The sequence below is a fragment of the Eleutherodactylus coqui genome, chromosome 3 (assembly GCF_035609145.1).
Source record: "Eleutherodactylus coqui strain aEleCoq1 chromosome 3, aEleCoq1.hap1, whole genome shotgun sequence".
Lineage (NCBI taxonomy): Eukaryota > Metazoa > Chordata > Amphibia > Anura > Eleutherodactylidae > Eleutherodactylus > Eleutherodactylus coqui.
In genome coordinates this window covers 79,404,557-79,421,551 of record NC_089839.1, presented here as the reverse complement: position 1 = coordinate 79,421,551, position 16,995 = coordinate 79,404,557, and the positions used below count along the sequence as shown (strand labels likewise).

The 16,995-nt window shown below is 45.1% G+C and overlaps 1 protein-coding gene across 1 annotated transcript in view; it reads left to right on the top strand.

Annotated features, from left to right (window-relative positions):
* Positions 1–3,932: 3,932 nt before the first annotated feature.
* Positions 3,933–16,995, top strand: part of DTD1 (D-aminoacyl-tRNA deacylase 1) — a 102,588-nt gene continuing 89,525 nt past the window's right edge. The window contains exons 1-3 of the mRNA XM_066595770.1: positions 3,933–4,048; positions 8,758–8,848; positions 11,542–11,777. Coding sequence (XP_066451867.1) covers positions 4,006–4,048; positions 8,758–8,848; positions 11,542–11,777 — 370 coding nt within the window. The 5' untranslated portion in view covers positions 3,933–4,005. The remainder of the gene's footprint in view (positions 4,049–8,757; positions 8,849–11,541; positions 11,778–16,995) is intronic.

Here is a 16,995-nt window from a genome sequence, read left to right as displayed (position 1 = left end):
ACTTTACACCCCATCCCCGCTGCTGAGGTTACGAAATACCCCCCAAAATACATGAGAGGAGGGGGGGGATACCCGGTTTTCTTGCCCCATGTGCCCAGCCCAACCAGCCTCCGTAATTACCCCTGTCTTCGGACATAAAACGCATTTATATTATTACCTTTATCTAATATTTAGGGAATGCCAAAAAATGGGGATGGCGGGGGGGGGGGGGGGGGGGGAGGGGGGAGGGATTATTTTTAGGAAGTCAATGGGGCCTTGAATTTATTCAGTTCTGCCCTGAAATCCAGCGGGCATTCCCTCCATTATGGGCCTAGCCATGTGTCCTGTAAGTAGATTAGGGCCACAATGGGTATGTTTCTGAACAGGGGACAAACAGGGGTATCCATTTTGGGGTGAACGTCTTCATTCCTATGTACACTTTCCAAAAAAAACAGTTTTTAAATTGACAAAATTGCCAAACAAATGAAAATCGTAATTTTTTCCTTTGGCTTTGCTTAGATTCATTCAAATACTTTGGGGTCAAAATATGCAGTACACCCCTAGATGAATTTGTTAAGGGGTCAATTTTTTAAAATGGGTCATTTGTGGGGGTTCTCTATCGTTTTGGACGCTCAATGGCTCTACATGTGGGCAATGGGGACTGGAATTTATTCCGTTGTACCCTGAAATCCAACGGGTGCTCCTTCCATTATAGGCCTAGCTATGTTTCCTTTAAGTAGATTAGGGCCACAATGGGTATGTTTCTGAACACGGGACAAATGGGGGTATCCATTTTGGGGCGAAAGTCTTCATTCCTATGTACACGTTCCAAAAAAAACAGTTTTTAAATTGACACAATTGCCAAAAAAATGAAAATTGTAATTTTTTCCTTCTGCTTCGCTTAGATTCATTCAAAAACTGTGAAGTCAAAAAAGTCATTATACCCCTAGATAAATTCGTTAGGGGGTCTACTTTTCAAAATGGGGTCACTTGTGGGGGTTCTCCATAATTTTGGTCACTCAATGGCTCTACAAGTGGGCAATAGGGCCTAAATCTCCTTCAAGCAAAATTTCTGTTCCGAAAGCCACCGGTTGCTCCTTTCATTTTGGGCCCCATTGTGCATATAGACGTAATACTAGGGCCACAATGGGTATGTTTCTGTGCACAGGACAAACAGGGGTATCCTTTTTGGGGTGCAAGTCTTCATTCATATATGTGTGGTACAAAAAAAACTGCTTTTGAAATGACAGAATTACCAAAAAATGAAAATCGTATTTTTTTTCCTTCGGCTTGGCTTAGATTCATTCAAAAACTGTGAAGTCAAAAAAGTCATCCTACCCCTAGATAAATTCGTTAAGGGGTCTACTTTTCAAAATGGGGTCACTTGTGGGCGTTCTCCATCGTTTTGGTCACTCAAGGGCTCTACAAGTGGGCAATGGGGACTAAATCTCCTTCAAGCAAAATTTCTGTTCCGAAAGCCACCGGTTACTCCTTTCATTTTGGGCCCCATTGTGCATATAGACGTAATACTAGGGCCACAATGGGTATGTTTCTGAGCACGGGACAAACAGGGGTATCCATTTTGGGGTGCAAGTCTTCATTCATATATGTGCTGTACAAAAAAACTGCTTTTAAAATGACAGAATTACCAAAAAAATGAAAATTGTAATTTTTTTCCTTCGGCTTGGCTTAGATTCATTCAAAAACTGTGAAGTCAAAAAAGTCATTATACCCCTAGATAAATTCGTTAAGGGGTCTACTTTTCAAAATGGGGTCACTTGTGGGGGTTCTCCATCGTTTTGGTCACTCAATGGCTCTACAAGTGTGCAATAGGGCCTAAATCTCCTTCAAGCAAAATTTCTGTTCCGAAAGCCACTTATTGCTCCTTTCATTTTGGGCCCCATTGTGCATCCAAACGTAAGATTAGGGCCACAATAGGTATGTTTCTGAGCACGGGACAAACAGGGGTATCCATTCTGGGGTGCAAATCCTCATTTTCATGTGTACTATAGAAAAAAGTCCTGTCTTTAAAATGACATATTTGCAAAAATATGAAATTTTTGTTTTTCTCTTCTAAATTGCATTGACTCCTGAAAAAAACTGTGGGGTTAAAATACTAATGACACCCCTCAGTGAATACGTTAATGGGTGTAGTTTCTATAATGGGGTCATTTGTGGGGGTATCTATCATTTTGACTCCTATGAGCCTTTCCAATCTTGGATTGGTGTAGGAAAACAAAGTGTTCCTCAAAATGCTGAAAAGTAATGTTACATTTGTACGTCTCCTAAATGGTTAAAAAAAAACGAAAGTTTTTCCAATGTGCGCCCAAAATAAAGTAAACGGATGGAAATATAAATCTTAGCAAAAATTTCTATATTATGTTTGCACATATTTGAGATATTGCAGTTGGAAATGTGAAAAAATGACGATTTTTTCAAAATCTTCCCAATTTTGGCGCTTTTAATAAATAAACACAAATTCTATCGGTCTTTTTTTCCGCCTAAATGAAGTACAATATGTGGCGAAAAAACAATGTCAGAATCGCTTGCATATGCAAAACCTTTCTGGTGTTTTAACATGTTAAAGTGACACGTGTCAGATTTGCAAAATTTGGCCTGGTCATTAAGGCGCAAACAGGCTTGGTCACTAAGGGGTTAAAGGGCCTCTAGCATCAGTTTGGGGCCCCGAAAACCACATTAGGGGCCTCAAATGTGAGGGGAGCAGAGCTGATTTTTAGGCAAGCCGTTTTTTCATTTGAACGTGCGAATCAGCGAGTGACGTCGCCGCTAACTCGTTAACTCGTGCAGCCAGTTTAGACGGATACATCGTTTACTCGTCTAGTCACGTTTGCTGTATAAACGGACTGAATGATAATTAACGAGCCAACGATGATTGTTACGCCTGCGTTAAATGAACGATGAAAGACAAGTGATGGAGGTTGTTGACGCGTTCAGCGATTTACCCGCGTAAATCCGCCAGCCATGTGAGTGCATGCATTAGATTCAGGGCCTTCTATCAGATGGCCGGCGTATATACGCGGGGAAATAGGCGCGTATATACGCTCGTGTGCACAAAGCGTGAGGCTGCCTTCACACGAGCGTATATGTATACCCAGCTATTTACTTGTGTATATACGCCGGCCATCTGATAGAAGCCCCTGAATCCAATGCATGCGCTCACATGGCCCAGCGTATATACGGTCCCGTGAAGGCAGCCTGAGACTTTATTTACACGAGCGGTTTTTATGCGGCCATGTAGCTGCGATTTCACGCCTGGCCGAAAAGCGTGACCATCTGAGGCATTGGATTCCAATGCATTCGCTCACACGGGTGAATTTGCGGAGCGTAAAACCAGCGGTCTGCAAAAAAAAGAGAACATATGTGACCGAAATCGGCGCGCTTTTACGCACGGCTGGAAAAGATAGGTCTGGTTCTATCTTTTGACTGATATACACCGGCGGCTCCCATAGACTCCTATGGGAGCTGGAAAATAGGGAGGGAGTTTATAGCGTCCGACGCAGGGAAAGCTTGCAGGTGCCTCTATGTTGGCATTGGAAGTCGTTTCGAGGATTTATCCCGACCAGGGGATTTCTGGGTTGCAGCATATTTTTTCGCTGATACGTCGCACCCGCTGTGTGATGGATGAGAAAACACTAAGTAAGTTCCGGACTTGATGGCATCGTTTCTTCACTTTATACTCGCCGCTTCTCCCGTTCCAGTGCTGTTCGCCCAAATACCGCCGTTCTTCACCTTTGAGCTTGTGTGGTGATGACAGAGGGACTTGTGCCAAATATAGGGCCACTAAGGAGACAGAATCGGCTAACTGAAGCCCGGGTGCCATGAGGTTCAGTGCAATTACCTCATAACCTCATATTTCAGTGCTGCGCTGCTAGCCGGCTATTCTCACAGCTGTCGGACTCCCTTCTCGCCGCCAGAGGGCGCCAGAACACCAGGTTGCTTGCAGGAAGTAGAGGTGCTGCGACAGCTGGACGCGACGGCTCCCTTCTCGTGGCCCAGCAGAGCAGCATGAGGGCGGTAATCCAGAGGGTGACCCAGGCGAGGGTGACCGGTGAGTGCGGCCGCCGGGGGTGTGGCGGCGGCGGGGGGGCGGCTGCTCGGGGCACTTCCTGCCGGTGCTATGGAGACGGCTGCTGGCCCCCTGCATGGCAGGACAGCTGGGTGACAGCACCACAGACAGCCACCCAGCTGTCACCGGAGAGGAACCGGCACATGGAAGAGAACTGCGCTACGGCGCCTTCACACGGGCAGATCTGCGTGAAATTTGCGCGTACAACCTGCTTAGAACAGGACGCATGGCGTCCGCTCACATACGGATATTTACCTTTGCTCTGTTTTTCGGCGTATTTGTGCACCAGAGCCGCCGTAGAAGTCAATGGTGGGGCGCGAACGGCGGAGACGCGTCATACGCTGCGTAAAAAAAAACCTCAGACTAATTCGCCATTTCAATTGGGCGCCTTTGTTTGTCGCACGCATATGAACACGGATTTCTGGCAGGAAAAAGTGCCGTAAGATACGCCGATGCACGCGCAAATGTTGTGCAAACACCAGTGTGAAGGGGCCTGAAGGGACGGTTCATGACTTGGGGCTTGCTTCTATGTTATCCCACCGCTGTTCGTATCCTAACCCCGCCCCCTCGCCCTGCGACGTAAGGCCGCACGAACAATTGCGTCTTCATTTCCGACGGTCAGAGGAAGGTTTCCCGCTACCGGTGGCCCCCAATTATCTGGCCAACTGGAACCCCCCAGTAATTAGGCTGCTCTCACGCAGGCGAGCGCGATATCGGGCCGAGAAACGTGAACTAATATCGCGCTTGTCAAATCGCGATTGCGTGCGAACAGGATGTGTTTGTGCTTTAAGAAATCACGACAATATCTCATATCTGCTCATGCGATATTTGAGCGTCAGCAATGCTTATTCCTGGAAAATCATCGCACGTCGCGGCAGCATGCGGTTTTCTCACGCAATGGATGACAAGAGGCGTTGCTAATGTTATAAAGCGCAAGTTTGGGTGTTGCGCTGCGACATTTTGAAAGCCCCATAAGGAAATCGGGGCGAGAAAAAACACAGCCAGATGGCGCAGCCACCATTTTTATTCTCACACCACAGCGAAGACGTAAAGACCACGGACACGTGACCGAAGACACGGAGAAACATGGGCCATTTCACACACTCTCACGTCGCCGTAAAATTGCGCCATTTTACTACCTGTGTGAAGCCGGCCTTGGGCTCCGCCCACACTTCTTTTGGGCACTTCAACACATATGACCGTATAGACCTACTGAGTGGCACACGTGGGCCGCAGCAGGTAGGTGGCCGCACGCCTCTGTACTAGGATGCTCCAGAATGGGACTATCTGTCGGGCCACCGATGTTGAGCTCGCCGTCCCAGCGCTAATCATTCCTGCGCTCTTATACAGGAGCGAGCGGCGCTGACTGAATGCGCCCGTGTTCTGTTTTTCGCTGAGCAATTTTTTTGTACTCGCCCAAAAATCACGCATCTGAATGATTATATTGGGATCCGTTAGTTTGGAGGGTCGCGATTTATTTTTTTTTAAACGCGTCTAAATAACGGTCATGTGACTAAGGCCTTCGGTGGTAAAAAGGAACGCTGATGTATAGCTGCCTGCGACACGCCGGAAATTCTGCACTAAAATCCACAGGACTCGGCGAGTATCCGCATGTGTCCGTGCAGATTTTGGAGTGATTTCCACAATGGCAGCTTCAGCTACGTGTTACGCTGCGTTATGCGCCAATGTGAAAGTCCCCCGGGCGTTTGTCTGCATTAAAATAATGGGTTTTGAAAAAGGAAGATTTTGGGTTTTACATTACTGATAGTAATTACCATTGAATACTAGCGGAACATGCGTGTGCGTTTTTACATACAAAGTATATATTTTTTACCGCAGACAAGACCGCTGCTGTGTCATAGCGCCATAATGGCCGCGTCACATGGGCATATTTGCGCGCTTAAAATTTCAGAGGTCAGTATGCAGAGAATCGACATTGATTTCAACAGATTTTTTTCACATTTCCGTATTTTGTATGCGCAGTTCGGTCGAGCGCAAAAAAACCCCACAGTATGTTCTACTTTTCTGCACGCCAAAGGCCCCATAGAAGTCAGTGGGCGGTGGGCAAATGCAAAGAGGTGCGCGGAGCACTGATTAATTCCGCTGGGGGAATAAAAGACACCTGGAAGTAATTAGCTATTTCAGTCGGTGCGTCTTGTTTGCCGCACGTAAGTGAACACGCCCCGCAGACTATAGTTAGGCGCTGTTCACGTGGCGGATCTTGCTGTGGATTTGATGTGCCATCTGCGCCACGATCCACACATATAAGCCCCCCGCTCCGTTGTAATGGGAGTCTGTGCCGCAGTCTGTATGGCGCAGATCTTTCAGCACGTGGATCTGAAATCCCCATGAAGAAGATAAAGGAAGAGATCTGTTACTCCTTCATGTGGATTCTTTTTCAGGAAACCCACTCACGGATAAGTCCCATGACAGTAGGGCCGATCTCTGTACGGATCCGTGGCAAATACTGCGCAAATCTGGGAAATTCACTGTGTGAACGTGCAATGCATTACTCCAAAACACTTAAATGACCCTCGTTTCTGCTGGGGAGGAGATGACCTCCCCATAGGAAGCACAAAGGGGGAATTGGCCAAAAGCTGAGCAGCTTGGTCCCAAGCGCAGTAAATATACGGCCCTTTTAATCCCAGTCGATAGTAAATATACAGCACAGATTTAAAGCTCCTAGCATGAGCAGGTCCGATGTCATACACAGCCGAGGACCCGGAGGAGAAGGCAGAAGCGGTTTTTAACTCCTGCTGTCGCCTGTACAGGCTACATAGAGCTCAATGAGTGTTATGTAAAGAATGCAAGAGGCCGCAGTGTAGTTTGCTGCATGGGATCACATGATCGCCGGCATGTCAGAGTTGCAGGGTCTTAGCAGACCCCTGACCAGCTCTGACAGTGACTAATGATGTTACAAAAAAAAAGTAAAGCATTAATAAAAAATATGAAAACGTCCGAAATGAAATGATCCCATTCCTGTGTTTTTATTTTAACGTAAATCTAATATCAAAAGATATACAACTATAAATGTAAAAAAGTTATGAAAAAATGTACTATGTACCTATTCCCCCTAATAAAAGGAAAAAATGGAAATAAATCAGTGAAAAAAAGATATTAAAATCTATCCCCGTATGTGCCGAAAACCAAAAACAGAAAAATAATTCTGGCAGGCCGGGGGAAAAAATAGGACCATAAGGCCCTCATGTCCACGGATTTGTAACGTGGATTTGGGCTGCGGATGCACTGTAATGGTCTTTTATTTTTCATGCGGGAGATGAATTGCGCTATGTGCTCTATGAGCTCCCACACGCGTGATCCGCACTAAAATGGAGCATGTCCATTTTTTTTCATGCCCCAGAAATTTTTTAATTACCATCCGCTGGTATTTATCTACCCGCGGGTGGTCAATGCATCCCTATGGGGCGCGGATCCGCGTGCGAGAAAAACGCTGCGGATTTTAATTCTTATTTTCCCCGTGGACATGAGGCCTTAAACTACCACTTGTGTAAATTCACTAAAATATGTCTGGTCCTTTAGGGGTTAATGGTTTCCGGTTAAAGAAATCGCCACAAACATTTCTCGGCCGGCACGTTTACCCTCGTCAGTGACACATAGCTGGGGCCGGATTTATATGGATGTATTCGCACATGAAAAATTTGCGCATGCCGTGCGCAGAGAATAGAAACCATTGATTTCAATGTGTTCATTCACGTAAGCGCATTTTGTGTGCGCATTTTGGTCACGCAAAAAATACGCAGCGCGCTCTATTTTCCTGTGCATTTGTGCAGACAAAGATCACATATGGAACTGCGTAAACTATTTCCCCATCTCAATGGCCGAGCGCACGTTGGCGGTTTTTTTTTGCACGTGAAAATACACATGAGCATGTAAAAAGTACAGAAAAAAACGCAGTTGTGTGCGCCTATTCTGCAAAAAACTCAGTGCAAATGTGCATCCGCTCGGGTAAATCCGGCCTCGTGGTTCGTTCACTTGACAAAAGCGTCACATGGACGCCGTGCCGCGGTCTTTGGGAAGTGTTTTTATGTCTCATTGTTTCCTATGGAGATCCAGGCTGTAGTCTGTATGTGGACTCCCAAATCCGTAAATTACTATGTGTCATTCCTGCATCTGCAGGAAAATCCCGTATTGTCACAAAAAATGCTGTCAAACGTTGTAACTTGTTTGAAAACGCCGCATAAAATCGCAGCATTGTGTGAGAGCAACCTAACCATGGGATTCGTCACCTATAGGTTATAAGGGCATCCTGTGAAACATGTTAGATGGAGGCCATTATAGCCCATGGGGACAGATGCCACCGTTGGGCTTCATCATCCATAGGCGATGATGGTAACCGTTGTGTGCGCCGTCAGCTCTTCTGGCGCCTACGACAGCTGGAGTCTAGACACATGTGCTTAGTGATAAAACAAACCTCCACTCGCATTAGTCTTATGATAGATCACAGAGAAATGTCAGAAAATAGCAATATTTAGGGTCTGCGAGCTGCGATGGTCACCGCTGGGTCTGTTCACCTAGCAGAACTTGTTGCCATCTCTCAGAGATGCGGATGTCTCCACCGCTGTAGCCTCGTCTTGGTAGAAGTTGTGGGGACCCTTCTCATATATAAGCAAGAGGTGAGATGAATAGATAAGACTTCCAGCTAACGCTCCTTATATGTCTCTGTCTTACAGTTGGAGAAGAGCAGATCAGTTCCATCGGGCGTGGAATCTGCGTCTTGTTGGGAATTTCCGTGGAAGACACCCAGAAAGATATTGATTATATGTAAGTATTTTATACATTTACATGGATGGCACTGCGGAAAATACGCTGCAAGATCTGCATTATTGCCACATCAAAATCCGCACCACGGGGCGGCTCTGGGGCGGATCCGCAGCAGACTTCACCTCTTCTATTGAAAGGGCGAAATCGGCTATGGATCTGCACCAAAATCCGCACTGATGGTTCGGATTTTGAAGCAGATTTTGCCACAAATTTTTCATTGTGGAAAATTTGCCGAATTTTCAATACTATCCTAATTTTAGGAGTATAGGTGCTTGTGCGGCTGGTGCAGAGTCTTCAATTACAATTATAATCCGCCCGCGGGGAACGCAGTGAACGCTCTCCGTAGCGTTGCTATGGAAGGCGCAGTCCTCCTGTTCACGAGCGGAGAAATATAGCGATTCTCCGCTCACAGACGGCAAATCACAGCATGCTGCGAATTGCCGCGATTCTCCGTAGTGAGCCTATCAGCTGGCTCCTACTCCCGGGCGGCGGACATCCGCCGCAGGATATTGCAGCACCTGTGGACAGGCAGCCTAAGGCTTATCTCGAGTGAGTTTTTTGCGTTGCAAGACTCACAAAACTGACGTGAATATGAACTCCATTCACATGAGTGATGTTTCCCTGACAGCGGTGCTGCGAGTAAGAAAATTCATGGCGTTCCTTTTTTTTGCGCTGCTTGTAATACATCGACTATTGATCTCAGTGGGACCTTGAATACCTTCATGGCTCTCGCTGTGTGATGTGAGGTTTCCCATTGAAATCAATCGGGAACACTTCCAATCCTTTATGACTCATGAAACTTGTGCCAGAAGATCAGAATTTCACAGAAGTGATGCGCTGTGTTCTTGCCTGAAGACCACCTCACATCTGCGGGCAAAACGCATGTTGATAATTGCAATATTTGCCCAATATCACGCTTGGCTGTGTGCAGTTAGCCTTACTCTGGTGTAAACACTGAGGAGGCTACACCACAGCCTCCTCAGCTGACAGGCAGAAGTTTCGGCCAGCAGATCCACCCCTATCAGATATTGATCCTATCCTGAGGACAGGCCATCAATTTCCACAAACTGGATAAACCCCTTTAAATCTTTACATACTTTGAATGTTGCCTTTTAATTTTATATACATAAAGGAGATATCAAAACTGATGCGAAAGAGGCATAGTTATGGAAGCCCAGACAGAACCATAGCATGTAGTGTGTGAAACGGACGCTACGTCGGTCAGAAAAGTGCGAAGGACGGTGCTTTTCTATCCAGCTAAAAAAACTGATAGGACAGAAGCCGTGTGAAGCGGAGACCATAGTGGACCAAAGACTTGAAGGGAACCGGTCACCTCGGAGCAGCACCATAAACTAAGTTATGGTCTGTTCAGGGAGGTGACAGGGAGCTGGGGATGTATTATTTTTTTTTTTTTTTTTATATTCGCACGTTCCCACGCTGTCCGCTGGTGAAATCCTCACATGGTCTGAAAATCTGACTCTTTTCAGACCGCTTTGTGCATGCACTCCCAGAAGTGCGGAAAAGTCTTTGGCATCGGAGTGCTGTCCTGCATAGTGTTAGAAACGTGTCCGACCTCATCTGACATTGGAGCTTTGCAGAGAGATCTTAATGTCCGGTGAGGTCCGACATTGGATTCCAAAGTGTTAAGCTGCTATTTCTTAATAACTGTCAGCCTTACTGATGAGGTGTGTTGGCATTGACTGGAGCTTTGCACCTTCCACCTGGTCCGCTCCTTTTTCCTATGTCAGGAGGGGTACAGATTCTCCTTGTAGGCGTCGGAAGACTTAAATTGCCATGCAATGCTCCTTTGGGACTATAAATATAATATAATATTCATGACGTCATGAATGGCTGTGATTTGGCTAACGCCAGACTAAATTAGCCAATCAGAGCACTAGCTTTCTAGAGGCGGAGCATTCAAGCCCCACTTGCAGAAAACAATACTCTGTCGGCGTGCATAAGCGACAGCCTGCAGCAGCGCCGCAGGAAGTGAGTATTGATTGATTTTTTTTTTTGGGGGGGGGGTACAGCACCACCTCTGTATACCCGGCGTATAAGACGACCCCCCGACTGCAGAGCAGATTTTTCGGGGTTAAAAGGTCGTCTTATACGCCGGAAAATACGGTACCTTATTAAGAGTGCATTTCTCTTGGGACTAAGCCTATAAATAAAACCAAGTAAGGTAGGATACCAGTTATATGGTTCAGTAGGAGGGACAGAAGGTAAACGGGCGTTAAACCCATGGCTGCAACACAGTAGCAGAAACCAAAAAAGTGGCATCAACACTCAAAATACATGTATATCAGAAATATACCAAATTGCAGTATACACACTAATCACATTAAATAATACAAGCTTATTGTATAGAATTTGATCAAATCATATTGGCCCATCCTTCAGCGTTCAGGTGGCCAAGCTCTCAGATGGGTCCTAACACTCCTATTGGACCATATAAATGGTATCCTACCTTCCCTGGTTTTATTTGTAGGCTTAGTCCCAAAAGAGGAGCATTCTGAGAGGTAGGTACCCATCTTTCCCAGGTTAAGATTAGACCACCTGGTATTATTGTTAGGACCCATCTGAAACCCAATACAGTACTATGGGACAAGTGCATACGTACATACCGCTGGTGAGAGTCCCTTAAATTCCACCTTTTATTCCTGCCAATGAAATGCTGCATTTGTTCCTTCCAGGATCAGGAAGATTCTGAACCTTCGCATATTTGAGGATGACAGCGGTAAACACTGGTCTAAAAGTGTCATGGACAAGCAGTACGAAGTGCTGTGTGTCAGCCAGTTTACCTTGCAATGCATCCTAAAGGGAAACAAGCCTGACTACCACATGGCCATGCCTTCCGAGCAAGCAGAACCCTTCTATAATGACTTCATTCAGCAAATGAGAAAGGCCTACAAACCGGAGCTCGTTAAAGGTAACATTCCTGAATATTCACTTTATTGGACACTGGTATATCAAACCAATAATAGTAAGATCAATGGTGGCCGAATGTATTCGGGTTTAGAGCTTCGAAAATGTCAATTAGGGCCTGTTCTCATCAGCGTCGGAGGTTCCATTTGATTTCCGCTACAATACAGGATCAAATAGTGCTCCGTGCGGCGCCTCCATGGCCTGTAAAATTCTGTCTGCCTGGAAACTTGAACGGACCTCGTTTTAGTTAGCGGGGTCCTTTTGACGCTGATGGTTTCTGCCATATGACAGTTTCATTTAACCAATGGGTTCCATTTTCCTGCTCTCTTAACCCCTTGAGTGGCGGGTTTCCTACCACCCTGTCGTGCCCACCAGGGCAGGTTTTTTAAAATGGTCTAATCATTGAATTTCAACTAATTTTGCAGTTGCGTCTCAAAAGCCATAACGTTTTCATTTTTCCATTGACATGGCCAAATGAGGGCTTGTTTTTTACGGGACGTTGTGATTTTTTAAACAGGGGGAGGAAAAAAAGAAATGGGGGGAAAAAAGAAAAAAAGGGGCCATGTCATTAAGGGGTTAAATAATGTATTAACTTCCTTCTCTGGGTCATTACGACGCATGGATACCACATGTGTGATTGTATTTTTGATTTTTTTACAAAGTAAAGGGAGACAAGTGTTTTTATTGTTTTTTTTTTTATATAATTTTGTAACTTTTTTTTTATTTTTTTAATTTTTTTTTTTTTTTTTGTCCCTTTAGGGGACTTCCACAGGGACCCATCAGGACCCCCTGATCAGATTCCGGGTGTCCGATGGTGACAGCCCTTTACATGCTGCAGTGACAGCCCTTTACATGCTGCAGTCACATAGACTGCCGCATGTAAAGGGTTAACACAGCAGAGATCGGAGGTTTTCTCTGATCTCTGCTGTAAGAGCTGGTACCTAGCTGTCCTCTGACAGCCAAGCACTAGCTCTCCCTGCCACAGAGACCATCGGCTTGCTTCTGACAAGCCGATGGTCTCTATGGCAACCTGTAAACAAAGCAGGAGATTGCCGGCATATGGGTAATATCTTCTGCTGGTTTTTCAAAGCCCTTGCTTTGTTCTCTGTTGGACTGTGCAGGCAGAGCACACTGTCACAGCTTGTGGCATTGTGCTCTGCAGCTCCCATAGTGATACATAGCCCGGAAATCTTCCGGGCTATGTCGCTATGAGCAGTGGAGCTCGTCCCGGAAAATTTCCGGGCGTGCCACTCACGGGGTTAATGGAGCTGAAAAACAGAACTAGTGTCAATGAGCCCTTAGATGATACACTCAAAAATTTCACAGTTTATATACACTGAAACCTCCCTAGAGACCACCTATTTCAGAAGACCACCCCTTTAATCAGACCAGATTATTTTCGACATAGCCATTAAATAAATTCGCCAATAGGGGCGTCACCTGGTCCTTAACCCCTTATGGACATGGCCTATTTGTGGCATAAGGCTGCAATGATTTTTGGGGGGATTTTCATCTCCACTTTTCAAAAGCCATCATTTTTTTAGTTTTCTGTCGACGTGGCTGTGCTGTAGTTTTTATTGGTGCCATTTTTGGGGCATTGACTATATTGTAAAACTTTTCTTTTTACAGTGTTAATCATGCAGCATAATACATTGTTTTTCTGCGGGTCGGTACGATTACAGCGATACGAAACCTCCTAATTTTTTTTTTTTAGGTTTTTCCACTTTTCTGCAATAACCCTTCTTTTAGAAATGATTTGTTTTTCTAAATAGCTGCATTCAAAGCCCTATAACTTTTTTTATTCTTCCATGGACGGAGCTCTGTGAGGGCTTTTTTTTAAGCGTAATGAGCTGTAGTTTTTATTGGTACCATTTTGGGGTACATACAACTTTTTTGATCACTTTTTATTTCTTTTTCTGGGAGGCAAAATGAAAAAAAAAAACAAAACATTTTGGCCTCCGTTTTTTACGGGTTTTTTTTTTACCGCTTTTTACCATGCTGGCTAAAAGTGTGTTCAATTTGTGGTACAAGTCGTTTTGGATACGACGATACCAAATCTGTGGGATTTTAATTTTAACTTTTTTTTATACTAATAGAGGAAAAGCACAAAAAGGGTTTTTTTGTTTACTTTTTTTTTTTTCTTTTAAATTTTTTTTTTCTATTTCGACACTGTTTTGATTTTTTTTTCCCACTATTTTTGTCCCTGTGGGGGACTTGCACCATAGCCCCTATGATCGTTATGATGAGGCATTACAGAACTTCTCTCCTCCAATGACGTATCGCTTGTTATATCAATCATAGGCACTGGCAATGCAGGGCGCCTGTAACTGCGTCCTGTCGCCATACAAGCCCGTTGGGCTCTCTGCGATATCGCGAGAGTCCGATGATGTCACAGAGGGAGCGTGCTCCTTCCGTGAACGCTACATAGATCGTGGCATGTAAGGGGCTAACACGGGGATCGCTGTCCCAATGCACCCCTGCTGTTGCAGGCAGAGGTCAGCTATCGGTAACAGCCAGCTCCTGCTGCCGGATAGCGCAAGATCAGAAGAGATCCCCAGCCACTCTGTACTTTCTGGTTTAAGAGATACCTGGAGAGATGGGGAAGGGCTGCTTTGATGTTTATAGTCAATGGGCAGTCTTGAAGTGGTTAAAAATATTATTGACTATCCTTTGGTGTATCTGTCGGATACCAGTGTGATCGTATGCTTTAGCTGCGTCCCACGGTAACTGAGGGTTGTCAATATGTTGCTCATTATTACCTCAGGAGTGCTGCAATCGGTCACTCTAGCAAATTTAAGAAGCCTGGGGTATCTTGAAAGGAGGTTCATGCTAACCATGAGCCCATGCTTGTGTAAGGGTTGGATGAACCTTCGGCACTAGCTCTTCCATACCCATTAGATAGTTAAAGTCTTGAACAAACTCCAGCACAGTTGGAGGATGAGGGCTACACCAGTAGTGAGGGATTATGGATCGTGCTGCCATAAGGAAATGTCGTGGTAGGCCCTTTTTTTATCTTGCCGAAGGAGCCTGGGATAATGGAGAGTAGGGCCAATTGGGGGGACGCCTCCAACTGAGCGATGTGTTCATATATCTGGAAAACAGAGTTCCAGAAATGTCAAATAGCTGTTTATTCCCACCAAATGTGAAGCATGTTTCCAAGCCCAGATCCACAGCACCAACAGGAGTCCGATACTGACGGATAGATACAATGGATGAGGTCTTGACATCTGTACCACCTAGTGAGCCGCTTGTAGTTATTTTCTTGCTCAGCAGTTTGTGGGAGAGCATAGAGGCTCTGTCCCAATCGGAGTCCGAGACTGCCACAGACATAACGAGGATAGTCTGGAGTATTTAGTGTCAGAAGGATGTTACACATTTTTGAGAGAGCGTGAGTGGAAGATTTTTCTGCAGAATTAGGTCTTCTATTAGAGTCGGGGACGTCTGTAACCGGTAGGTCCTGGAGTGGGCCTTTAAGAAGGACAGTTGAAGGTATTCTCACCAGGGTTGTTTAATGTTGAGAGGTAGCTAGATGAGTAAGGAACAAACGTATGGCAGCCCTGGAGGTTACATTACACAAACTGGTATCTTCTGGCTCCCGCCAGCATAAGAATGTATGATTTTATATCCTGGAGGGAAAAGCTGGTTTATGGAAGAGCGGAGCCAGCGCTCCTGTACGAAACATCACCTTCAGAGGTCAGTGTCCCACGTCTAGGCATGTGGTGGAGAGAAACGTGTGGGGAACAGATATGGCGCTCTCAACTATTGATGACCTGTCCTGAGGATAGTCCATCAATTTTTTTTTTTTTAAGGCTGGAAAACCCCTTTTAACATTGATAATGTATGTTTGTATCATTCATTTAAATGAATCTTCAAACCTGCAAACTTCTCGAATAAGATCCAAAGTTTTTGTCAGTGTCAAATGTTTTAAAAATCCTTACAATCTGCTTTTGTATTGATGCTGCACTCTGGCCTAATTTCTCAGCAGTGCCCTGGGCCTTTTATTACCAGAAATCTGCTATTTTTATAGTTTTTCCAGGACAGTTCTAATGAAATTCTTCCCTTAGTCCTTTAAATAGCCTATTTACCTGAGAGGTCAGTGATGCAAGTCCTGTCATCCATCACTACCTGTACAATGTAGCCTAAATGTGCTGAGACTGCGGTCGGAATGTGAAATTCATGGGCTCATTATTTTTGTGGCACAGGTTTCAGAAGCTTCGTAAAAATAGCCACCCAATATATTTGTGTAATGGCAACCAGTGGGATATACAGGTCTCTTATATGTGTAAAGTGCCTTAGGGAATGTCCTGAATATCAGGAATGCCAGAGACATAACCCTACGAATACAGAAAATATAATAGATTTCATCCAATCTGTCTGCTTTAGGTTGATTTTTCTAACTAAAAATGATTTTGATGCAGAGATTTGTTTTTAAGAAAAATACTGATAAAATAAAAATATTATTACATGTTTCACTATCGACAGAGTAACCTTTTACTCTATAGTACAATGCCTAAGCTTCTATGTACTAAAACTGGAGTACCTTGTTAAGGAGTTTGGACCAAGATTGTAAGCTATCCCCAATCCACAGGTTACTGATTAGTTGGGGGTCTCACTGTTGAGGTGATCACAAGATTGGGGGCTCCCGTGTCTTCTGTCCTCCTCACTGTAGGCTTACTGCACCCCCACCCCCCAGTAAGGAGGCTCAATGGACCACCAGTCACGCAAGAGTCCCAGTGCTTCTTTCGCTTACCATGGAGATACCTGAGCGGATAGCCTCAGGACAGATCATCAATAAATGATCGGTGGCAGTCCACTGCATTCCTGCCAATCAGCTGATTCCTGGAGTCGCTTTCACTAAGGACAGCGCAGGAACCAGATTACGTTGATTGTATTACAGCAGCCCGATTTGGTACTGCAGACACAGCCGCCACTCAGTGTAAGCTGCGCCTGCAATACCAACCTGGGCCACTGCGCTACGGTCAGTGCAAGCTGCTTCCTGAGTTGTCCGTAGTAACAGCGGCCTCGGGAATCAACTAATTGGTTGGGATTCCCAGTAGAAGACCCTTGACTATCATTTATTCATGACCCATCCAGGTTATCAACAAAAAAACTCCAAAAAGTCCCAGGCCACCCCCTCCTTTTTTTACTGATTTGCAAACTACAGAAATGGGATATTGATTTCTTTAAACTAGACTGAAGCAACCTGGTATATTTCGTTACAA